Raw genomic sequence first — 25,391 nt, 5'->3', positions numbered from 1 at the left:
TGGCCTATGACCAATTGAGACATGGCCAGTTCTGGACAACTTAACCTCACCTTTGGAAAGTTGACAACGCAAATAACTTCATAGAGTAAGGCTTTCCAAAAGGTATGGAAAAATATAAGATAAACTTCGGTTTCATTACACTTGGAAATCTTAGCCCAAACAACATCTAAGAGGCAGTACATCTGCCACGAGCTGCTTGTCTTGCACTAAAGAAAAGCGTTTATTATCTCTATCTGATCTCCATGATGTCTTTGATGATGCAAAAGCACGGCTTTGCAGAGTTTCCCTCGACTCAATTCCTATCTAGAGAGAAACATCAAATATTACATGGGACATCATGGGGCTAGAGTACTCCAAACCTGCACACCAATGAGCACAAAAATCACCTTAGCCATTGACAAACATGCTACTGAGCTCAAGGATCGAAGTCTTATATTACTTGCATGAGAACAGGCAGACCTACCCGTGGGTGAGGGCGTCTTCACCAAAAGCTGGCTTCAAAGATTAGCAAACACCTCCACAACTGGAAAAGAATTCACAAAGAACACAACCTTTGCAGGGAAGCAAACGGCCGTAGCAGACAAGTGTATGGTTTCTTCTTAGTTGATTGCTGCAAAAAGCTCTTGCGCAGACTTTCTGGTTGCATCCGGCCGTGACACAATCTCCACTACCTTGTAAGAGGCTTCTGAACACCGCAACGCTTCAACAGCAATGGTGGCTACAGAGTCTCTTGAGATGGAACCTTCATAAAGAGTATCCTGGAGAGGGAAACCAAACTCACAAAGTAAGATTGTCGTGACCTGCAGCTTATTGAGTAGCTTGCTGCCAAGTTAAAACACTACCTCGGGAGCCATGACAATGTTACCACTAGGAGCATTATTTGTTAAACCTCCAGGCCTTATGATAGTGTAATTAATGCCTGACTTGCGCACATAGTTCTCAGCTTGCAATTTGGCAATCAAGGTTAACCCAAGTACATTGAGCACGATGTACGCAGGGTTCAGAAGTTGACCCATGGCAGCACCATTCACTAAAATAGAGCTAATCAAAACAAATCTCTTAATGCTGTTCTTCTTGCAAGCATCCACCAAATGTACAGTTCCAAAGTTGTCAACCTGCAACGGTTCATGAGAATCAATTGACAAAGCTGGCAAAGGGGGATCTTAAAAGGAGACGTCTAGTGACATAACAAAAGAGATCCGCAAAATGCAAGCAACTGAGCATAGGTCTTTATCTAACGTCTGTAACACTGATATCCCTAGTTCCAAATTCTGCATATTAGCAAGCACACTGCCCATAGGAAATGTTCCAACGAGGCCATTCCAAAATAACACTCTTTCCTTCAAGCGAAATGAATATATCATATCTAGCCAGACACTTCCACCAACAAGCAGGGAATATGTAACTGTATAACATGCTTTTGATACCCAAAATCACGGTTGTAGCTTAGCATAACTCTCGAGGTATGATTCAAGGCATAGAAAAGGCTGCAAAGATGCAGATCAGCTTTTCTTTCTTTGGATTCAAGAGGAATTGGCACAAAAGGATAAAGCATATCATGCGTAACTGGTTGATGCATGCACACATGCACCTGCGCCCACACACACACCACTAGACCTGACAATCAACTAAGAAAAAGCCGATCACAAAACAAATTGAACAGATCATCATGATTCCTATTGCAACAGAAATTTAGAATGCAAAAATGTTGAATCTTGCATGTCAAGAAGATACAGAAGAGACCTTTTACTTATAGATGAGGTACTGTGCTCAAGAAAACCTGTACTGAAAATAGTTCACCTTCCATGGTGCAAAAAGATCTAATGACTGTCGAAAGCCAGTAGCACACACAACAGTCTCCACGTTCCCAATAGCCTCGGCAAGCTTCTCTGCACCTTCAGTAACATCTGCTTGCACCTGCAAGCACAAATTTCACATGGTAAATTACCTGGAAAGTGTCCCTGTCTGTCTATCCTACACGTTATAAAACCTTAGCCACATTTTACACAAGGCAACAGTTTATTTGCCATGCTTCCTCAGCAAACACTTGCAAGTAAATTAAACATCTCAGAATTCGCTGAACTGATCTCTCTCTCTACCAAAAAGGAGCTTTCTAATACAAAATAATAATACAGCCATCATGATAATAAGTTGTGGATACAGAATTCAAGCTTTGATTCGATGCTACCATCTCAGCACATGCATAAATATCTAAGATACAACAGAGGGCAACAAAAAGAAGAGAATCCTCACAAAACTCAACGCTTCACTTGGAGATTTCAAGGTGTACTGCCTGAGAACCCATGCAATGAAGCCGTGCTAGTAAACAAGAGAAAGCTGTTCACAAGCAGTGCCACATATCTGTGCAAGGTCTCTTTTACCATGATAGGAAATCATCACCAAACGTATCTTTATTCGTCTCGAAGTATGGGACTTAGGCAAATAATTCCATACAGTTTGCATAGACACCAATAATCCAAGAGTATAAGTGAAGGGTGAGTTTAGAAGCCCCATGAAGAGGTGGTCGAGTGTGCATTGATACCTTCGTGTTTTTTTTTTAGCCTTCCTTATGCCTTTTTCCCTTTTTAAAGTTTCCTTGCACTATGTAGGTAGTGAGTTTAGTTTTTTGAAGCCATTAGAAATTGTATAATAGACACCAATAATGCATGAATAGTCGACTAATCTAACCAAAACTTATGATCAAATAGTAACCCAGAATTTCTTGCCTTGAATCTATAGGGTTGTCCTACATAGGCACATAAGCCAAGCTGATTTGCAGAGAGTCTCTCTTGCTTTGTGCAACTATGGAGCACTCAGTTCCTCACAATTGCCAAAGCACTTTGACTGTCGGTGAAGATAGTGGTGGCAGGCTGCTATGATGCTATCCAACAGTGAACACCCAATTCATTCCAAAGGCATCTCAGCCAAACCCACTCAACAGTAGCTGTGAAAAGCTGCATGTACTCAGCCATACAACTAGAAGTGGCCATTGTATGCTGCTTCTCGCTAGGCATATGCTGCCGAGCATGAAACAAACACCGGCAGTGGACACTCGTGTGTCATAGCAACCAACCCAGCCCAAGTCTGAAAAAGCAATGGGATATAACAACCCAAGACGTATATTGCCACTCAATTAGTGAAAGATTCCCTTTAACTGCCTTCCAATGCGTAGACCCTTGGCTATGCATAAATCTGCTCACTTGTGAGACTACATACTGTACATGTAACCGCCTGCCAGTCGGATGATTCAATCTTGCACTTAAAAACCAACATTTTGCCCTTGTAGATGAGACCAAAAAGCAGTAGTTCCTGCCAAAGAAAGGTAGTAGTTGTATCGCAACAAAGAGATAATTAGCATGCTTCCAATGGTGCAAAGACAAGAGTCATATACACCCAAGGCATCCAAATCTTCATGGGTTCTTGTGCTAAATTTACTACCAAGCTAGGGAACATGCAACTGTCATAGATAATGACTAATTGGCTCTATCTACATTCAAGCATAGAACATGCGAGAACTAAACAGAAGAATCAACACTTTGCCCTTGTAGATGAGACCGAAGAGCAGTAGTTCCTGCCAAAGAAAGGTAGTAGTTGTATCGCAACATAGAGATAATTAGCATGTTTCCAATGGTGCAAAGACAAGAGTCGTTTACACCAAGGCATCCAAATCTTCATGGGTTCTTGTGCTAGATTTACTACCAAGCTGGGGAACATGCAACTGTCATAGATAATGACTAATTGGCTCTATCTACATCCAAGCATAAATGGTGTGTCCACCACGTACATTAGCTCTATACATATTTAGTCAATAGCTCTATACACATTTAGTCATTAAAACCATATTTTGTAATTAGCATCTCAGATCTTATGAGAGGCTACTTGTCTAAATACAAGCTAGACTATGAAGTTCTGATGATAACCATGTGCAAACAATGCATTGCTGATTCATAGGATTCGCAAGATACCAATGTTAAGAGTTTCTCCCCTCTTTGGCCAGTCCTAACCGAGGCTCACTCTTTAAGGAAAAAGTGATTGATGTCCCGGCAACGGAACCATGAAACCGGCCTGTGGGGCGGTAGGCGTTGGCTTTCACCCGAAATTCTTTACTTCAGACACACACAGAGTACTTTGCAAAGCTAACCTGTAACAGGGATTAACACCTAAGTACATACACAGCTCGGAAGCTAGAATGCTCCGAGCAGACGCCGACAACCTATAGGCCCCAAAATTGGCGCCCCTTTCGGTATTTCTTTATTCTTTAACAGAGGGAATAAAACCTGTGATCTTTACTTTAGACACACACAGAGTACTTTGCAAAGGTAACCTGTACCGGGGATTAACACCTTAGTACATACACGGCTCGGAAGCTAGAATGCTCCGAGCAGACGCCGACAACCTATAGGCCCCAAAATTGGCGCCCCTTTCGGTATTTCTTTATTCTTTAACAGAGGGAATAAAACCTGTGATCTCCTACGAGCTGCCCCGCATAATCTAGGCTAAGAAACACCTGTTCTGGCCCAATTTCGGCAACATAACTGTACTAGGACGCTTCACAGTCAGTATCCTCACGCAGAGAGAGAGCAGTGCGTAGCGTGCAGGGCATCACTCCTAGCACCGCACTGTACATAAGAGGGAAAGGAAGCACTCCATAGCTCTTAACCTATGACAGAGAACTTGCAAATGAGCCTCCCAGCTATAAATTCAGCGCCACTTCTTTGCATTAAGCAAGTGCACAGAAATGTGCCACTTGGCGCATTTACAAGCATTTTCCCGTTTCGGGTTTGCCGCTTAAAAATCTCCCGATTGGTTGCTCGGTTGACTTCGCGGCAGAGTTGTAAAATGTTCCCCTAGTCATACCGGAGGTAATGACGCGAACACATTTCACGGCCCAAAATAGCAGTTCCCTAAATTTTAGGAAATGATTCCGTTGGGCTCCCACTGGTCATCTCACCATCTATCCTCATTGGGACCGCATCCAAAAGTGCAATGTGGCCCAACTATCGGATACTTTCCGTTGGTAGTCACACCTTGACTTTAGGCCTTCATTGAGTTCACTCCCTAGTATCCACCAACTTGCTAAGTGCGACGGGGGGACCTATATGATCTTGCTCTGAGCCTAGACATCCTCTTACTATACGAATTCCAGTGCCGACCACTTCCCGTCTGCAGGTGAAACTACCGTTCACATTGGCCATACAATGTCCGAGCGTTTGTTACTTCAAAAAGAGGGTCTCAAAAACAAAATAAAACCCATTGGAAAGAAACCAACAACTAAAGTTAGCAGTTGCCACGTCCTCGTGACATAGTTAACAGCTGCCACATCCCCGTGACATACCCCCCTCTTGAAATCGCAAACGTCCTCGATTGCATACCATAAATACACGCCACTGATGATCTTGTGCTATGAACACTCTTTTATCGTCGCATGTATCCGCAAGAAAGATCATAACACAGATACAAATGACTTAATGAGACCTTCATACTTTTGTCATTTCCATCTATTACACTGAATTCATATGTACATTTGATGTACTAGCTCTATCATTACCCCTCCTTTGCACATGTTGGGTTGGGACATAGGTAGGTTGTAACCCAAAGGCTTCAAGGTAAAGTTGCAATACATTTGGTGACTCTACCAATTCATGCTCTTCCATCCACTTTGCATCCATAGGCGGATAGTTTTTGAACTTCACCAAATAGCGTCTTGCAACTTGTCCTTTAACTATTCTGTCCTTATGTGTCAAAACTTGCTCAGGTACCAAGATCTCATCAAGTTCCTCAACTTTTGGCTGATCCTCATCTGGCATATCTTCTGGCACATCACCCACGAAGGGTCTTAGAAGACTCAAGTGAAACGCATTATGAATCTTCCATGCATCAGGCAATTTCAACCTGTAAGCCACATCGCTGAACTTGTCAGCACATGAAAAGGCCCATAGTAACACATGCTGAGCTTAGGAAATAGCCGTTCCTTGTCCTTCATCTTCTTTAACCTTGCCTTTTCGAACCTTAACAGAACCCAATCACCAGGTGATAGTAGCAATTCATGACGGTGACGATCAACAACCCTTTTCTGCTTTGCCCGAGTCTTCTCCAAGGCAACTTTAATTTTCTTATACATCTCATCCATGTTCTCCACATATCGATCTGCCTCAAAGATCTTGTCCTTTGTAGCAAAATGGGAGGAACCTTTTTGCTGCCTTCAACAATCTCAAAAGGTGCCTTGCCTGTGGACGAATGCACCGTATTGTTGTACACATACTCAAGCATAGGCAAATCTGTTCCCACTTGCCCTTATTATCTGACACATAACGTTTCAGCAGATCTAAGACAGTAGAATTAGCCTTTTCTAACTGTCCATCAGTTTGTGGATGAAATGAAGACGAGAACTTGAGCGTCGTGCCCATATTCTCAAACAATCCTCTCCAGAACAAACTGGTCATGCGAGGATCACGATCATTGATAATCGATTGTGGCATACCATGGTACTTAAACACATTGTACATGAACAAGCGTGCCATCTGATCAGATTTTATCTTCTTCCTGACAGGGATAAAATGAGCCTGCTTGCTGAACCTGCAGATAATGGTCCATATACCATCATTCCCTGTTGGCGTTCTTAGAAGATCAAAGATAAAGTCCATAGCAATGCTTTCCCATGGCTTATCCGGAATCGGCAGTGGTTGTAACAACCCTGGTGCCTTTTGCCTGTCAAACTTGACCTTTTGGCAAACTATGCATGCTCCCACAAAGGCATCCACATCTCTCCTCAAGGTAGGCCAATAGAAGAATGTCTCTACCGCTTTAACTGTTGCATCAATGCCACGATGCCCTACATACGGTGGGACATGACTCTCTTCCATGACCTTATGTCGCAGTGGCCTAGTGACACAAAGTCTGCCATGCATCATCATAAAACCATCTCTGAGGAGGTAGTGCTCGTGATGTTGCCCCTCTTGTAACTGTTCAAAGATCCTTTCAAAATCTTCATCAGCAGTATACTGTTCCTTCATGTCATCTAGCTCATGATGATAAGGACTTGACACAGCTGAAATTTGTGGCTTTCTTGATAACGCATCGGCCACAACATTCTTGATAACGCATCGCAACAGCAGTATACTGTTCCTTCATGTCATCTAGCTCATGATGATAAGGAATTGACACAGCTGAAATTTGTGGCTTTCTTGATAACGCATCGGCCACAACATTCTTCTTGCCTTCCCCATGCATAATCTGGAAGTGGAACATGGAAAGAATGTTTGCTCATCGCATATGCTTTTCAGATACCTTTGACTGTGTCAAGAAGTATCGCAAGGTCTAATGATCTGTTTGGACAACAAAATCAACACCTAAGAGGTAGTGCTTCTAGCTAGAAAGCGCATGAATCACGGCCAAGAGCTCTTTCTCATAGACTTGCATAGTCCTCTCTGGCCCTTGCAAAATTCGGCTTTCATAAGCTACTAGTCGTCCGTCTTGCATTAGCACTGCTCCGAGGCTACTGCCACACGCGTCATACTGGACCACAAATGACTTCTTGAGATCTGTCAAAACAATTACTGGATCTGAAGTCAACTTTTCCTTGATAGACTAAAAGCTGAAATCTCTTTTTGGGTCCATTTGAAAGTGACCTCTTTCTTTTGCAATGCGTGAAGAGGTGATGCTATCTCTGCAAAATTTCTGATACCTTCTATAGTAGGAACACAATCCCAAGAAGCTTCTGACATCGTGCACAGTCTTCAAGTTTGGCCATGTCTTAATAGCTTCGACCTTTGCGGGATCCATTCTAACACCATCCTTTGAGACTATGTGGCCAAGAAAGTGGATCTCTTCGAGGAAGAATTCACTTTTCTTAGGATTGACAAGCAACCTCTGACTGCGTAGCTCTTCGAACACAATGGTCAAGTGACGCCTATGCTCCTCTTCATTCTTCGAATAGACTATCATGTCATCGAAGAACGTCCCAACAAACTGTTGATGCGAGCGGAAAATCCGGTCCATCATTCTGTTGAACGTGGCAGGAGCATTTGTTAGCCCAAACGGCATCACTAAAAACTCATAAAGACCAAATGTCGTTCTAAACGCAGTCTTGTGCACATCCTCTGGCCTTATACGAATCTGATGGTACCCACTCTTAAGGTCTATCCTGCTGAAAATTGCAACACCCTCTAAACGATCGAGAATATCATCAATTCTAGGAATAGAGAAACCTATTCTTGATGGTATTCTTATTCAACGCACGATAATCAATACACATGCGCCATGAGCCATCCTTCTTCTGCACTAGGAGCACTGGGGAGCAAAAGGGTGAAGGACTAGGTTGAATCAGCCCCTTCTCTAATAACTCCTCAACCTGGCCCATAATCTCTTTCTGCTGCGCCGTACTAACCCTGTAGGGAGGTTTATTTGGTGGGCTACACCCTGGCACCAAATCTATCCGATGGTCCTCACGTCTCTCTGGCAGCAATTGCGGCGGTAATGAATCGGAAAAACAGTCACTAAACTTTTGCAAAAATGCTGACCTTTCTTTATCTAACACAGATAAATTTGATTGATCACTATCTGAGACATCACGTGCAAAAATCAAGTACACAGAAAGATGATTCTTTATTACAGAAGTGATAGCAGAAGTAGATACAATAGGGACTGACTCTCCTTTTAGCTTTACATCCAAGATGTGAGTTTTGCTCCTATGCTGTACAGTGATCTTTTTGTTGTAGGCATCCAAGACTCCATGCACTTGGAACATCCACGGGATCCCCAACAAGGCATCACATCCTTCTAGCGGCATGATATAGAACTCTTCTGTGTCCACATATGACTGGATATGTAGACGCAGCTTTCCAATAATGGGAGTAACACACTCTGAGTGGCCAGGACATGCCAACCCTGCCTCTGGTGTGTACCCCATCTCTTCAGCTCTAATGTCCAACTTCATAGCTAACTCTGGTGAGATAAAGTTGGCTTTGGCACCTGGATCAAAGAAGATGAGTGCCGTCTCATCCCTAACTTTACCCCATGCCCTGCATAACTCACTGGCATCTGTGCTGGGCCTGTCACCCACCATGTCTGACACTAAACCTGCCATGGGTTTAGGCTTCTTGCCTTTCTGGTCTTCTTTATCCTCTGAGTCAGCTGGTCCTTTCCTTTGTGGACAATTGATAGCAAAGTGACCAGGCTGCTCGCATATAAAGCATTTGTTCTCAGCCATTAGGACCTTCTTTTCCTCGAGCAACTTGCGCACAAAAGGCTTCCTTTTCTGTTTCTTTGCCTACGCTCCAGAAGTCCCGGCTGAATCCTTGTCTTTGGTGGCCTTTTCTGACCCCTGTGACGCATTAGGAGCCGTTTTCACAAAGGGCTTCTTCGCTGAATTTTTCTTTTGCTGCCCTCCTTTGTTGTTGCTCGGAAATCCACTGCCCTCTCCTTTCAACAAGGCAAGACCAGTGTTTGCAACTTCCATAAGCTGAGTGAGGGTAGCCACTCTGTTCTTGGTACAGTAATCACGAAGCCCTTTAGGCAGCCCACAACAATACTTCTCTATCTGCTCTGTCAATGGCACAAATCTGTAGGAGGTCACTGAGAGTAGCGCTTTACAAAACCTCCTATTGTACTCTAGCAAGCTCTTGCACGAAGCTGAAGTAAGTTGGTGCCAATCTGTCATGACGTCGGCTTCAAATTCATTTGACAGCCAAGCAGATGCAAACATTTGCTTGAAGTGAATCCAAGTGGCGGGTGCCTGTCCTTGCATTAACAATGTCATCCACCAAGTAAGCGCATTGTCCTTTAAGAAAGTGGCAGCTTTCCTGACCTTCGAGGCTTTTGTAAAATTCCCTCCTGCATAAGTTGTATCAAACTGCTGGAGGAAAGTGAGAGCCTTTGTCTTATCCTCGAAACCACTGAAGGTACTGAACTTTACAACTGCACCACCTTCTTTGTAAGCTTTCGGCTTCTCCAATGCCCCCAGGTTGTCATATGGAATGGTCTGCAACATGGGCACTGTAGTAGGCATGATCGGCACATCTTAGCCAATCACATTTTGCGTCAGAGGTGCGATATCTGGCTGCTGTCCAGAAAAACCAGCCATGCCAAAATGACCCTATGGCACCCCAAACTGGCCCTGGTTGCAGTGAAAACTTTGCTGCATGCCGATACTACCATACATGGGGTTTGGCATGATGCCTTGCATACCCCCGAACACTGTTCCTGGCATGTACGGCTGACTTCTAGGCGCATAACCAGCCATACTTTGGAACACTGATCCACCCCCCAAATACCTAGGATGTATCGTGGGTGGTGGAAAAACTGGGTGCATAGCCTGATATCCAGTTCCCTGTCCATTCAAGACAGCATGCTGGCTCTGAAAGGTGGTGGGCTAGACTGGCATAACCTGTGGAATAGGCGTTCTAGCCACCTATTCAAGGACGGGAGGAACCTGTTTTGGAGGCCCCGACTCCGCAACATGCAAGAATTCCCTATCCTCCTGAGCCGCATGAAGTACCTGGGCTTGAGCCTCAACAAGCTCCGTACGCGGCGTAGGTTGCCTATTTTGCTGTTGCACTCGTGGCGCTTGCAAGAACTCCATAAACCTTGGATTCTACACCAGCTCCGAAAAGACATTCACCGCGGCAACTAACTGAGTCTTGAACGCATCGTCCTCAAGTTGCCCAGTCATAAAGCCCTGTACTACTGGAGGGACATTCACATTGACAGGAGGTATAGACTAACGTGGCCGTGAGCTCTGGCCAATCTCGAAAACCATAGGGATCTCCTCCCTGTCCTTTGAAGAGGAACCCTCTTCCATAATGCCCTTCCCTTTGTTGGCCATAGTGTAATCCCGCGTTCCTGCACTCTGTATCTTTACCCAAAACAACAGAGGCTCACTCTTTAAGCAAACAGTGATTGATGTCCCGGCAAAAACGAAACCATGAAACTGGCCCGTGGGGTGGTATGCTTTGGCTTTCACCCGAAATTCTTTACTTTAGACACACACAAAGTACTTTGCAAAGGTAACCTGTAACGAGGATTAACACCTAAGTACAGACACGGCTCGGAAGCTAGAATGCTCCGAGCAAACGCCGACAACCTGTAGGCCCCAAAATTGGCGCCCCTTTCGGTATTTCTTTATTCTTTAACAGAGGGAATAAAACCTGTGATCTCCTACGAGCTACCCCGCACAATCTAGGCTAAGAAACACCTATTCTGGCCCGATTTCGGCAGCATAACTGTACCAGGACGCTTCACAATCAATATCCCCACGCAATAGATGACTTTCCCGACGCATATGGACACTTTGCAAAACCTGGCGAGAATCTGCAGCACGCTGAATTCTCTGATTTCTGCCCCGAAAATGCGCCAGATCACCTGTACAGCGGTCCCCTCACGTCCCCGAACCTCCTGGGGGTATTAGGGTCCGTTTAGGGCCGAAACCCTAAACCTGCAAAAATACACAGCAGGCTGTAATTCCCTGTTTTGGGCTCCGTTTCGCGTGCCGGTCGCATTTGTAGCAAGTCCTCGAGCTCCCGCACCTGTAGGGCTACTTGCCCTTTGAATCGGACAAGATTTCTCACATGAAACCTCTCCGAATTCACCTGTACCTGCAGGGGATTAGCCGCTAGCTAATCCAGTACCTGTGCAAGAGGCTCTTGCCTCGGCAATTGCCCATGAACCCACATAACTGTACATTGGTCAAATGAAAAGCGCACTAGAGGGGCATAACATACTGCTCATAGGGGAGAGAGAGAGCAGTGCGTAGCGTGCAAGGCATCACTCCTGGCACCGCACATACATAAGAGGGAAAGGAAGCACTCCATAGCTCTTAACCTGTGACAGAGAACTTGCAAATGAGCCTCCCAGCTATAAATTCAGCGCCACTTCTTCTTTGCATTAAGCAAGTGCACAAAAATGTGCCACTTGGCGCTTTTACAAACATTTTCCCGTTTCGGGTTTGCCGCTTAAAAATCTCCTGATTGGTTGCTCAGTTGACTTCACGGTAGAGTTGTAAAATGTTCCCCTAGTCATACCGGAGGTAATGACGCGAACACATTTCACGGCCCAAAATAGCAGTTCCCTGAGTGTGAATCGCAGAAATTTGTACATCTTGCCAGGTGGCACAACACAAAACGCGTAACTTCGTCTCTCTCTCTCTCTCTCTCTCTCTCTCTCTCTCTCTCTCTCTCTCTCTCTCTCTCTCTCTCTCTCTCTCTCTCTCTCTCTCTCTCTCTCTCTCTCTCTCTCTCTCTCTCTCTCTCTATCTATCTATCTATCTATTTGGTATATGTTGGTGAGGTGTTTGATTACTTTGACAGAGAGGGTGATAGAGTTGCCCAGCTGGCAGGGACATGGATCCCATTGTTGTTATATGCTGATAATATTGTGTTGATCTCTCACTCACCAGAGGGTATGCAGCGACAGTTGGATGCATTACACAGTTTTGCAGAAGATAGTGGATTGTCTGTAAACCTTGGTAAAACCAAGGTTATGGTGTTTAACACCACACCGCAGTGGATCAGGAGATCAGCACCGACTTTCACATATGGTCAGGAGATTGTAGAGTATACAGATGCATACACGTACCTTGGGGTTGTCTTCACTGGGCTGAGGTTTTCTTTGGGGAGAGCAGCAAAGACTAGATTGACTAGAGCTTTTGCGGCCTTGGGAGCATAGTTACCAGGAACGGGAAACCGGAACGAGAACGCGGAACAAAATGCCATTCCCTGTTACGGGTACTCACGTTTGAAACACGGAACGGCGATTCGGAACGGGAACTTGGAATGGGAACAGGGAACGGAGACCTGAAAACGGCCATTCCCTGTTACTATGCTTGGGAGGCTTGGAGAGGATGTGTTCGCAAGTTCAGTTCTAGGAACCTCGGACAAAATTATGGCTCTTTGATACTTTAGTAGCCTCAGTTACGTTGTATGGGGTGCTGTAAGGCGCAGTTGAAGTGAATGTTGAACTTTGCTCAAGATGAGTGCTCCGAACTGTGCTCAAGGTTCCTTTTACTTACGGAAGGGAGAGCCTTCCGTTCCTTTAGAGAGAGAGTGCAATGGACACAAACAAAGTGGATGAACACTGTGAATGAAGGTACTGAGACTGGGAGAGAGAGAGAGAGAGAAGAGATTACGACACCGGGAATGTTGTCAAACCCTCCTCCGAAGGCCCACTCTCTATGGCGAGAGCAGTCTACTTATGATTGCACAAATCTCTACAATGCTTGGACTTGCCGACGATGTCGACGACGATGAGACGGGCTGAAATCTGAAAATGCTAAGGGCTGAAATCTGCATATCATTATCTGCTGAACTCTGACTCTATGTCGATGACGACGGTACGATGACGACGCGCTGAAACCGCAAATGCTGAAATCCGCGTTTTCCGGGCTGAATCTGCAAACTTCGCGGGATTTGACCGTGCGGAGAGGATCTCCTGCGGGAAGGTGAGATCTGCGAGGTTTGGGACTTGTTCTGCTGTGTCTAAAGGCTGAAAACTGAAAACGTTGCTGCTTGTGGGGATTTCGTCGCAAAGATCTGCAAAAACGCTGAAGTGTCTTGAAGATGCAAAAACGCTAGGGCTGAAAATGGTCTTGCTATGGAGAATCTGCTAATGTTGGGGCTTCTGCTTGGTCTGCTGTCGCCAGGGATCTGCAAGAGAAAAAACGCTGGCTGATCTGGTCCAAAAGCGTTAGCCTTTTGCTATGGTGCAAAAACGCTAGGGCTTGTTGGAGGTTCTGCTGAGAAGTTGCCTATTGAGCGAGTGCTCCTGCTGCCTCTTCTGCCAAAAAGTGCTAGCGCTAGGTTTCTATATATACAAACTTAGTAAATTTGCCCTACCTAGTTCCCAACAAAAGTCACTTAAAAAAAATAAGTGAAAAATGTCAAAAAATAGGGAAAATAGGTCTATGCATTGTAAAAATGCTCCTGATGGGTTCTTATGGAAATCTGATGATTATGCTATGTGCAACCAGAGGATATGCATATAATCTAAGTGTTTGGGCATGCACGGTCTGCGAACAGACTCACAAAAGTGCCAGAACACTTCCTTATCTAGCTGAATTGAACCCATGCCATGAAGTAGATTGTCCACGTACACATAGTGTTAGATGTGCACGTGACAGGTGCAGGTGCAGATATGGGAACCTTCTATAGGCCAGGATGGTTGGAGACGTATGGAGAGGCCCTTGGTATCTATGATCTCTCGACAGATCAGAGCCAAGGCCTCCGTACCCCAAGCTATCATTCAAGCAGGGCTAGCTGCCCCTCCTATGGAGATTGAGGCGCTTACCAAATCAGTCTACTTTGTACACAGCTTGTGGGATACTACTAGAGACAGGTATGCTAGACTGGCCCTTGAGTCTTCCAGACAATTAGCTCTTCAGGGGGACACTTCATGCTGGTATGCACAGATGACATCATGGTTTCAGAAGCATGGCTTCACCATGGACAGGCTGCCCCCTTTCCAATACTCTCTCCAGGCACCCTCGATGTCTCTTACACGGGTGGAGATTACTAGACTCATTTGTCAGGACCTGATCTAGTTGGATACCAGGAGGGCATGGATAGAGCCGCCACAGGAGTTTGGCACGAGGATGACTTCCTATAGAGAGCATCTTCTCCACCTCACAGGAGATAGGTTTGTGTTTCGACCCAGCTACATGGACACACATATGTCTCATGGTTTGCGGTGTGCCATTGGTCAGATACGCACATCCACACCGTAGCAAATCTCTCGCGTAAAGCAAGGCTAAAAATGCAGATGCCGATGATGGACAATAGTGGAGCACTCGATGCCAGCAAGGAAATGTCTGAGGGGAGGTTCAACCGGCTGTCGAAGTACCAGTTTGCATCTGGATGGCTGGCGTAGGCAGATCTCGCACATCTCTCGCAAGAGAATGGGTTGAAAACTAAAAACGCTGGCTGATCTACACGCTGAGAGCTAGCGCTAGAGCTAGAATTGCAAAATGCTGGGTTGCTTGCTCTAAAAGCACTAGGCTGGGCTTTAGGAAAACGCTAGGCGTAGTCTGCTCCTCCTCCTAGCGCTCTCCTCACTGATGCCCAATCAATGGCTCAAGGGTTCCCTTTATAGGCCAAGTTGCAGTTTATAAATTAGCTAAGGCTTAGGTAGGGCAAGCTGTCCACCAGACCCAACAAAATAAATCATAAAAATGATTCATTGATAAGTTTGGCCAGAGGGTCAGTTTCTCGGTGTGACTGTTTGTAAGGTGCAGCGGAAGTGAATGTTGAACTTTGCTCAAGATGAGTGCTCCGAACTGTGCTCATGGGTTCCTTTTACTTACGGAAGGGAGAGCCTTCAGTTCCTTTAGTGAGAGAGTGCAAATGATCACAAACAAAGTGGTAAACACAGTGAATGAAGGTGCTGAGACTGAGAGATAGAGAGAGAAGAATACGACACCAGAATGTTGTCAAGCCCTCCTCCCAAGGGCCCCACTCTCTATGGCGAGAGAGGTCTACTATTGATTGCACAATCTGGTAGAATGGTCTAAATGCAATCGACTTGCCGACGATGAGGACGACGATGAGACGGGCTGAAACCTGAAACGCTAAGGTTGAAATCTGCAAATCTTGTTATCTGCTGAATTCTGACTCTATGTTGGTGACGACGGCGAAGCGACGACGATGCGCTGAAAATGCAGATGCTGAAATCTGCGAATAGCGGGCTGAATCTGCAAATGCTGGCCGATCTGACCGTGCGGCAAGGATCTCCTGCAAGAAGGTGAGATCTACGAGGTTTGGGGGCTGCGGTATGGAGTCTAAGTGCTGAAAACCGAAAACGTTGATGCTATGGGCTGATCTGTCGCCGGGAATCTGCAAAACGCTAGACTGAGCTGCAATCTGCAAAAACGCTAGTGCTGATCTGTTGCTGTTGAAAAATGATGGCTGGTCCTTGTGGCTGAAAACGCTAGGTTTCCTTGCCGGTCTTGCTGAGAAGGTGCACTGCCAAATGCTATCTGCTGCCTCTTCTGCCTGAAAGTGCTAGCACTAGGTTTCCTTATATATTAGCTTGTCAAAAATGCCCTACCCAGTTTCCCAACAAAGTCACTTAATAATAATAAGTGAAAAAATGGCTAAAATAGGGAAAATGGGTTCTATGCACTGTAAAATGCTCCTGATGGGTACTAACTGTAATCTGATAATCATGCTGTGTGCAACCAGAGGAAATGCAACTACTCTAAGTGTCTGGACATGCACGGTCTGCGAACAGATTCACAAAGGTACCAGAACACTTCCTAAGCTGAACTGAACCCTAGACATGAAGTAGCTTGTCCACATGCACATAGGGTTAGATGTGCATGTGACACTGTCGCACATCTGCTCACATGGGAATCTGATTGATGCCGTTGGGAATGGCTCGTTGGATTCCTCTAACCTAGAACTACATGTTCGTCATGCCAGATGCCCACCATAGTGTAATAACAACTATCAAAATGCGTGTCATGCAGGTCCTGCGAGTAGGCTCACAAAATAGCCGGTACTAATCCTCCTAGGATTCTCAGCACCCCTAGCTAGGAAGAAGGGAAAAACTGCCTATGGAAGTCGATGAAGCATGTCCAAGTGGCACACAGAGCCATGTGCACGTGACACTCGATAGGAGAAGCATTTTCCCTTGATGGAGTTTGCCTATAACTGTCAAAGGTGGCAGCAGAAGAGGCAATGAAGACAAGAATTGGCTCGTGATCTGGTGAACACCTTGACTCCAATCTAGAACACCTGCAATGCCAAACACATGAACAAGGCACTTGCGGAGAAGAGAGATCACCAGGTAGAAAGAGACCAGACATTTGAGAGAGAGAGAGAGAGAGAGAGAGAGAGAGAGAGAGAGAGGCTCTTCATGTTGATAACAAGGTGCACATGCAAGTGACCAAGGGTGGTTCGGCATAGAACTGACATGCCAACTAGATAGACCCAAGGTACACACAACTGCGACTGCTATTGACACTGCCAACTGCTCCTACACATGAGACCACTGACATGGTCTACACATCATGGGTCCTATCTCCAACATGCTCTGAGAGCATAAATCTGGTGCACCTCCTCGCTAGATCTAGATCTAGATCTGGATCTCGGATGAGAAATCCTGCCACTGCATGATCACAAGGCCTGTGAAAGGCCGCCCTGAGGAAACGCTGCACCAAAGAGATGGTCTCCAAGCACTGCACCTATTGCACATGAAAAATGTTGGGGCTGATCTGCTGAGCGAAAACGCTGGGCTGATCTCAAGCCAAAACACTGGCTGATCTGCAGCAAAACGCTGGTTGCCTTGCATCTACTGCAAGTCCCACTAACGCACCCAAGGGAGGGTGCCCCCCTCTAGGCTCTACTGCAATGTTCTGAAGATGTACCCCCTTGCTCATATATAGGCCCAAAGGCTAGCTTCCCAACCGACTTCTCCAACACCATGACCCTAGAAAGTAAGGATAAATATAGGAGAGAATGGGAAAAATGGCACTGGATGCCCATAGGGCTCAGGGGAAAAATATCGGCAAGACTGTCAAAAATACCCCCAACCTGTAGGAGCCTAATGACCATGGAACCAAGCCAAAACCCAAGGCTAAACATGGCTAAACACAACCTGACATGAGAAAACAATCTCACTTGCCGAGCATAGCCACAAAACAGCCCTCACTCCTTAACACCTGTCCCTCGGAGAAACTGGGACCGACTGGACGAATCTAGAGAGATGCTTGAACTCTAACAACAACATGGTTCATTTGTTAAAGAGTTCACGCATCTCTCTTGGTTCGTCCAGTCGGTCCTAGTTTGTCCCACAGACAGGTGTTAGGGAGTGAGGGTTGTTTTGTGGCTATGCCCGGCCATTGTGAGGTGGTTTTCTGATGTCAGGTTATGTCTAGCCATGTTTAGCCTTGGAATTTAGGTTCTCAGTAGCCAGCAGATCTCTTGCTGCCCTAGTTGGTTTTTCCCCGTGTGATCCAGGTGGCTGACTTGCCCATTTTCCTTTTTGTCCCATCATTTTCCTCATTTACCAATTCGTGAAGGCTGGAAGAGTGGGTCGGGCAGCCTCTGGTATGAGGTATATAGGTGAGCACAGGGGGATCCTTAGGGCATGCATCTACGGGAAGCCCTTTGGGGCGCCTTATGGCAGCCCTAGACAGAGCGAGCAAATGCCATTTTCTGGTGCAGCTCTTGGAGCGTTTTTGGGCAGCCATAGAGGTCTTGCAAATCTTCACCATCGGCAACCCTTCCCACATCATGTGGTGGTGTGCAAGAGGCTTCATCCCCAACGCTTTCCTCAGGGCATAGCATTGGAGGGCATGGAGTGGAGAGATCCCAGATCCTCTAGAGGGCAGCCCCATCCTTATGGTTGCCTTGAGGCCCATCTCTCTTCCTCCATTCGGATTTGCCTTTCCAGCCAGGAGGAGCTGTAGATCGCTTTGTTCCCAGAGTCTATTGGGGTGTTGTCACAAACTGCTGACGTGTCAAGCCACTGAAGAAGAAGCCAACCTGTAGATCCCAGCCGAGAAGCCTAAACCCTAAGTAAAGAAGCAGAAGCAGTAGAAGAAGTTTATCGACTTACAAAGTCTTGCCGAGTGGCCTATTTTTTAAAGAAGAGTTCCCACCAACTTATGGGACCCCGTTCGATGGAGCTTAAGTGACCTAAAGACATAAAAAATTAAAGCGGGGCCAACACACACACACACACACAAAAAGTGTAAAAACTGATGACGTGGCAGCCTGTACGGAATCCCGGATTTCGCGCTGACATGCTTACATGGCAGTTGTACGGATTTTCGCAAAACGCGCTGGTAGATTTTGGTGCTAGTGCTTTTGGGACCATTGCTTTTGAGTTTGACTGCTTTTCATGTAACTGCTTTTGGCCTTTAAATTTGTGCAGAGGGCTCATTCTCTGGCATGCTTTAGTGTGAAGGTGCAGGGATTGGAGTACCGGCATTGTACTCATTTGAAGCAATATAAAGAAATACCGAAAGGGAAGCAAACGTTTGGGGCCAATCCTCTCTAGGGTGGAATTCCGCCACTCCCTGTCGCGTGTGCTTTCTCTCTCTTTCAGTTCAATTGTTATTGAAGTGCTAAAAGTCTGTTCTTTTCTATTGGCACGTGGTGCCCGTCTCGTGACAGTGGTATCAGAGCTTCAAGCGTGTGCTTTTCTGAAAGCATACGAGTCCCACCAAAGAGCAGACAGAGCAAACCGACGCTTCCAAAGTCTACTAGAGCTTTATTTGAAGAATCTTCGAGCCTCGACCTCGAACTTATTAACCACTCCCACCCTTACTTCAAGGCGCACGAGCGTGCTCCCGTCTTCACCACTCTGTCTTCCAAGGCATAAACCATAAAGAACCCACGATATGGCGTTCATGGATTTAGCAGAATACTTGCAATTTCTTCTCGACGAGCTTCGCGACATTCATTCGCGGCATCTTCATTAGAATCTTCCGATACTGCAAAGTTTTCAACAGTTTTTTAATTACATGTTACCCACTCTGATGCCCCAGGTGGTATTTCCTCCTCCGACACCAGAAAGTACGAGACCTTCCAACCGACAACCTTCCCAATTGTCTGTTCTGATCGGGGGAGTCTTCAAGAATATGGTAACCCTGACCCTGTGCAACCGCCTTTGCCACTGTCGTTGCCCCCACCTTCCCCACCACCACCACTGTCACCAGGCTACAATGGTTGGAACCCATATGGATACCCTTATTATCGGTACTTGAGATACGCGCCTAACCAACCGAAAGATTTCAAGGATGGCGGCACGAGAGTCAAATTTTTCACTTTTTCCAAGGTGAAAGATTGGAAGAAAGCATTGCAGTTCCTACAGCAATTCGACAACATCTATGCTTTGAAAAACTATACAAAAGAATTCAAAATTTCTCAAGCAGCAGGATTTCTTAAAGATAATGCGATGCAGTGGTGGAGTTCAGTCGCGACACAACCGTATGCTCTAAGGACCTGGCAAGCTTTCAAGACAGTCTTTGCACGCAATTACATGACTTCTCTATTTGAAGTCCAGATTTTGGCAGAGTGGGGCAACTTGAAAATGCTTGTCACCAAAACCATGGACGACTATAACCAAAGGTTTCTCGACGTGTACCTTCCGGTGTCCTTCTTTAGGTTCGTTCTCTTGGTGGCCCAAAGCGAGTGATACACCATTAGACTACCATCACCACTACAGGAATATTGTCTCTCCAAGCAAGTCTCCACCATGCAAGAGCTTATGGACCATGCCGCAGTCAGCTACAAACTGGTGAGGGGAAAGCTAGAATTTACCACAGAAGAACCTCCGGCCACTAACCACAACTCTCGGCAACAACGAACAAATTCTCAAGAGTCTCTTGAAAATCAACCGCAAAGCCCTCATTTGACGCCTCAACAATGAGACACCTTACTACAAGAAGACCGACGTTTTGGATGCTTTCAAATAGGGCATAACCATTCTAGTTATCCCCATCGCATTGATAGACCGGCGGAATCGACGCCCGCACCAACGGTCGAGAGAACCCCAGCGCCACCTCAAGCTAAGAGAGCTAAACCCGCTACTTGACTAGTACCTGATATCTATGGCATATGCCTTGAAAGTACAAATGAATTGTGTCGAGCATATGGCAAAGTTAGCGGCTCGCCGGCTTCAAAGCCCTAATTTTCTGTTAGGTGCAGCGGAAGTGAATGTTGAACTTTGCTCAAGATGAGTGCTCCGAACTGTGCTCAAGGTTCCTTTTACTTAGGGAAGGGAGAGCCTTCCGTTCTTTAATGAGAGAGTGCAATGGACACAAACAAAGTGGATGAACACTGTGAATGAAGGTACATGAGACTGAGAGATAGAGAAAGAAGAATACGACACCAGAATGTTGCCAAACCCTCCTCCGAAGGCCCCACTCTCTATGGCGAGAGCGGTCTACTATTGATTGCACAAATCTCTACAATGCTTGGACTTGCCGACATGTCGACGACGACGAGGACGACGACGGGACGGGCTGAAATCTGAAAATGCTAATGGCTGAAATCTACAAATCTTTTTCAGCTGAGTTCTGACTCTATGTCGATGATGATGTCGATGACGATGAAAACGCAGATGCTGAAATTTGGTTTTCCGGGCTGAAACTGTAAACCTTGCGGAATCTAACCATGCGGCGAGGATCTGCTGCGGGAAGGTCAGATCTGCGAGGTTTGGGACTTGTTCTGTGATGTCCAAGTGCTGAAAACTGAAAACGCTGGTGCTTGTGTTGGTTCCGTCGCAGTAGATCTGCAAAACGCTTAAATGCCTGGCAGATGCAAAAACGGTAGGGCTGAAATCTGACTTGCAATGGAAATCTGCTAACGCTAGGGCTGATTTGCTGTCGCCGTACAAATCTGCTAAAGCTGGGAGTCTTCTACTGTCTACTGTCGCCGTGAATCTGCAAGTGCAAAAACGCTGGCTAATCTGATCCAAAAACGCCAGCCTTCTGCTCTGTGATGCAAAAACGCTAGGCCTCTTAGGGATTCTGCTGAGAAGTTGCATGTTGAGCGTGTGCTCCTGCTGCCTCTTCTGCCAGAAAGTGCTAGCACTAGGTTTGCTTATATATTATCTTAGCAAAATTGCCCTACCTAGTTCCCAACAAAAGTCACTTAATAAATAAGTAAAAAATGTCAAAAATAGGGAAAATAGGTTTGATGCACTGGAAAATGCTCCTGATGGATTCTGTTGGATTCTGATGGTAATGCTGATGATCATGTTGTGTGCAACCGGAGGATATGCATCTAATCTATGTGACTAGTCATGCACGGTCTGCGAACAGACTCACAAAAGTGCCAGATCACTTCCTAAGCTAGACTGACTGGACTGACTGAACCCTTGTCATGCTGTAGCTTATCCACGGACACAAGGTTGGATGTGTCACGTGACATCCCCTCCTTTTCAAAGTGAGGTACTGGTACCGAATTGTATGGCGTGGAGGGAGATCGCCAACAAAGTCTGGAATCCTGGGAAGGACTCTTCACCGGCCCACTCTGATGCGTGGGTCATGCGATACTTGAACTTCATAAAGGTCTGCAACGCTTGCTTCTTTGGGCCGCGTCGAAAGCGACACAAAGTCATATGTGGCTCCTTCAATGCTTCATCTCGTCGAGTCATATGTCTATCTTTGTCAAGAATCTCCATGGCGGAAAAATCCTGAAACCACTTCCAACACAAAACCATAAACATACCTATTCCATGTGAAGTGATTGGAAAAAATCTCGTCTTCTCAAAAGACTGTGCATGCAATGTAGATGAACAAATAGATGTGCCAATCCGTTCACCACACATACGCAAACAATGAGATCATGCTGTGTGCAACCGGAGGATATGCATCTACTCTACGTAACTGGTCATGCACGGTCTGCGAACAGACTCATAAAAGTGCCAGATCACTTCCTATTCTAGATTGACTTGACTGAACTGAACCCTGGTCATGTTGTAGCTTGTCCACGGACACATAGGGTTGGATGTGTCACGTGACATCCTCTCCTTTTCAAAGTGAGGTACTGGTACCGAACTGTATGGTGTCGAGGGAGATCGCCTATAGCATCTGGAATCCTGGAAGGGACTCTTCGCCGGCCCACTCTGATATGTGGGTCGTGCACTACTTGAACTTCATAAAGGTCTGCAATGCTGCTTCTTTGGGCCGCACTGAAAGCAAAACAAAGACTTCTGTAGCTCTGTCAATGCTTCAACTTTGTCTATGAACGTAGGTCCATCTTCTTCAAGAATCTCCAAGGCTGAAAATTCCTGAAACCACTTTCAACACAAAAACATGAACCTACCCATTCCATGGAAAGTGACTGAAAAAGCTCGTCTTCTCTAAAGACTGTGCATGCAATGTAGATGAACATAGAAACGGAGTGCCAAACCGTTCATCAAACACATGCAAACAATGAGATTGAATTTTGTGTTTCTGGTCTAAATCAATCAACTGTGGCAAATCACAATGGAAATGCCTATGCTTCATGCTCAATCTTTCTTGTGCTCTTTTGGATATTGTGTCATGCCAAGGAAGAGACATGGAATGTGAATTCCTTAGGTGCAAATATTTCATCTTTTCATGAGAAATGCGCATACATCCGTGCTCATTCATGAGTGAATCGTGATTCAGTGTACAACATATCATGCCTAGGAAAAGGGATCACATAAAGACGCTCACTAAAATACAAGAAACGACCACGAATGGAACATTCGAACAATGCGTGCCGACTAATCATTCGAACACATAGTACTTCCTCTAGGGGTTTTTTGGACCTAGGCTCGAGAGCCAAGATCGGTTCGTCGTGTTTGATCGAATTTGCCCCGAGGGGGTGCTGTGGACCTCGACTCGAAAGTCAAGATTGATTCTTCGTGATTGATCAAATCTGCAACGAGGTTAGCTTCGCTAGAAAAAGCATCAACTAAACCATCATCCTTGTGAACAATCACGTCTTGATCATACAAACCATCATACTGGTGAGAAATCACATCGTGATCATGCAAATCATCATGCATGTCATTGTCATTCAAATCATCAACATTCAAATCATCATGCAAATCATATGTATCATGCTTTGGAGAAGACGAGACCGAGAGAGTCTCCTTCTCCTGAATCTGTTCAATCTTCGCCTGCACATTAGAAATGAGAAATGGAGAATGAACAACTTGCTCTCCACAAATGACAATGGGAGAGTCACTTTTGGCATGGAAAGTGAACGTATTCTCCGCCCAATCAATGAGAGGGTTATGCTCATGAAACCATCAAATGCCCAAAATCATATCACATCCTGAGAGAGGGAAGACTAAAAATTTTCTACGAAAAGCAGCTTGTTGAACTGTAAACAACACATCAAAGCACTCCTTCGTGATGAGAGAATCCATACCGGGAGCGAAGCCAAAGACCTCAAGAGGAGATTTCTAACTAACCTCTAGGCGGACTCTCTCAACAAGAGAGGGACTAATCACATCATGCATACTACCTGGGTCAAACAATATGACAAAACGCTACCCCGTCATATGACCATAACATTTAATGAGAGACTCATCAATGGGAGGGTCATGAGAAACTTGGGGCACACTCGTATTGCCATTTATTGCATTGAAAGAGGAAGTGAGTTCTGTGGATTCTTTAGATTCATTCGATTCAAGCTTAGGACATGTTCTTTTTATGTGACCCTTAATGTGAAAACAACGACCTTCCTTACAATAAGTGCTTTGCTCTTCCGAAGTGATGTATCCTCCTAAAATTCCTTGTGCTACCTTTCATCTCGAGTGAGCTTAGGTTTAACAATCATGTTAGCTTTACCCTTAGGTTCACTTTGAGAGTTCTTTTCTGAGGGACTATTGAAAGATTGGTAAGAAGAGTTACCGTTCTTACCCTTCTGCGGGTTCTGTGAAGTCTGAGAGGTACTTGTGGAAGTCTTGTTTTCCTTGGGCTTTCCCTTGTTGTGCTTCATCTCCTGTGCGAGAGCAATTGCTACCACCTTGTTGAGATCGGTTGGATCGAGCACCTCGACATCATACTTGATATACTCGTCCAATCCATAAAGGAACGCCTCTTTGCGCTCATCATCCGACTTGCGTAATTCGGTGCCTAGCTGCAAAACACGATTAGAAAAAGACATAACTGGCATACCATTTTGCTTGAGATCACGCGTCCTTCAATCGTGCAAGGTATTGAGGTGGCATAAACCGCACCTTGAGCTTGTCTTGGAAATCGGCCCAATTGAAGGAAAGGGGCGTGAATTCGTCGGCTTCCTCTAGGTGCGCGGCTAACTGTGCCTCTTGCCATGCGTGGTACCAATTGATGGCATCACCGGCAAGGTACATAGCTGCCGTCAAAACCTTGCTATTTCCTGTCTTCTTAGTTGTCGCAAAATAAGCATTAAATTGATGCAAACAAGAATGAATAACTGTGGCATCCATCTTACCATCATACTTACTGAACTGGATCTTCTCTGTGACTGGGTTGTTGGAGTCCGATTCTCGGCTTGTACCACTTGATGAACTACCAACATCTTTGGCTGGCTCGGACTTCGAGGCAAGAACCTGTCGAACCAATCCTTGAGTGCGGAGGTCCCTCTGAACCTCACGATCGGCCTCCAAGGCCACTCGTCTTGCTTCGGCTTCCAAGCGAGTTTGCTAACGCTCACGCTCAATAGCCGCTTTTCTATCTGCTTTTCTTTCTTTTCGTTCATCGCGCTCGCGTTCCAAGGCAATGCGAGTCGCTTCTTGTCGTGCCATCATATCCATCTTGATTTCACCAAGGCCTCCATAGGATTTGGTGCAATCCCGGGCGTAGATGGCGAAGGGGGAGGAGGGTCAGGAAAACCTCCATGGTGAGGAAATTCTTCTTCACTACTTTCATGCCCATCACCTCCATGCGAAGTATCCATTCCGCTTCGGGTGATGACCATACACTATGTTCT

General features: G+C 45.7%; 1 protein-coding gene across 1 annotated transcript in view; it reads right to left on the bottom strand.

Annotated features, from left to right (window-relative positions):
* Positions 1-464: 464 nt before the first annotated feature.
* The window catches only part of LOC147464522 (uncharacterized protein At2g34460, chloroplastic-like), a 52,271-nt gene continuing 27,344 nt past the window's right edge, over positions 465-25,391 (bottom strand). Inside the window, exons 3-5 of the mRNA XM_086515366.1 lie at positions 1,801-1,917; positions 843-1,115; positions 465-758 (exon numbers count right to left, since the gene is read on the bottom strand). Of these exons, the coding sequence (XP_086371492.1) occupies positions 600-758; positions 843-1,115; positions 1,801-1,917 (549 nt within the window). The 3' untranslated portion in view covers positions 465-599. The remainder of the gene's footprint in view (positions 759-842; positions 1,116-1,800; positions 1,918-25,391) is intronic.

The sequence above is a fragment of the Adiantum capillus-veneris genome, chromosome 1 (assembly GCF_014529385.1).
Source record: "Adiantum capillus-veneris isolate H3 chromosome 1, ASM1452938v2, whole genome shotgun sequence".
In the NCBI taxonomy this organism is placed as follows: Eukaryota; Viridiplantae; Streptophyta; class Polypodiopsida; order Polypodiales; family Pteridaceae; genus Adiantum; species Adiantum capillus-veneris.
Note: the sequence above shows the minus strand (reverse complement) of the source record. Positions and strands in the feature narration are given on the sequence as shown.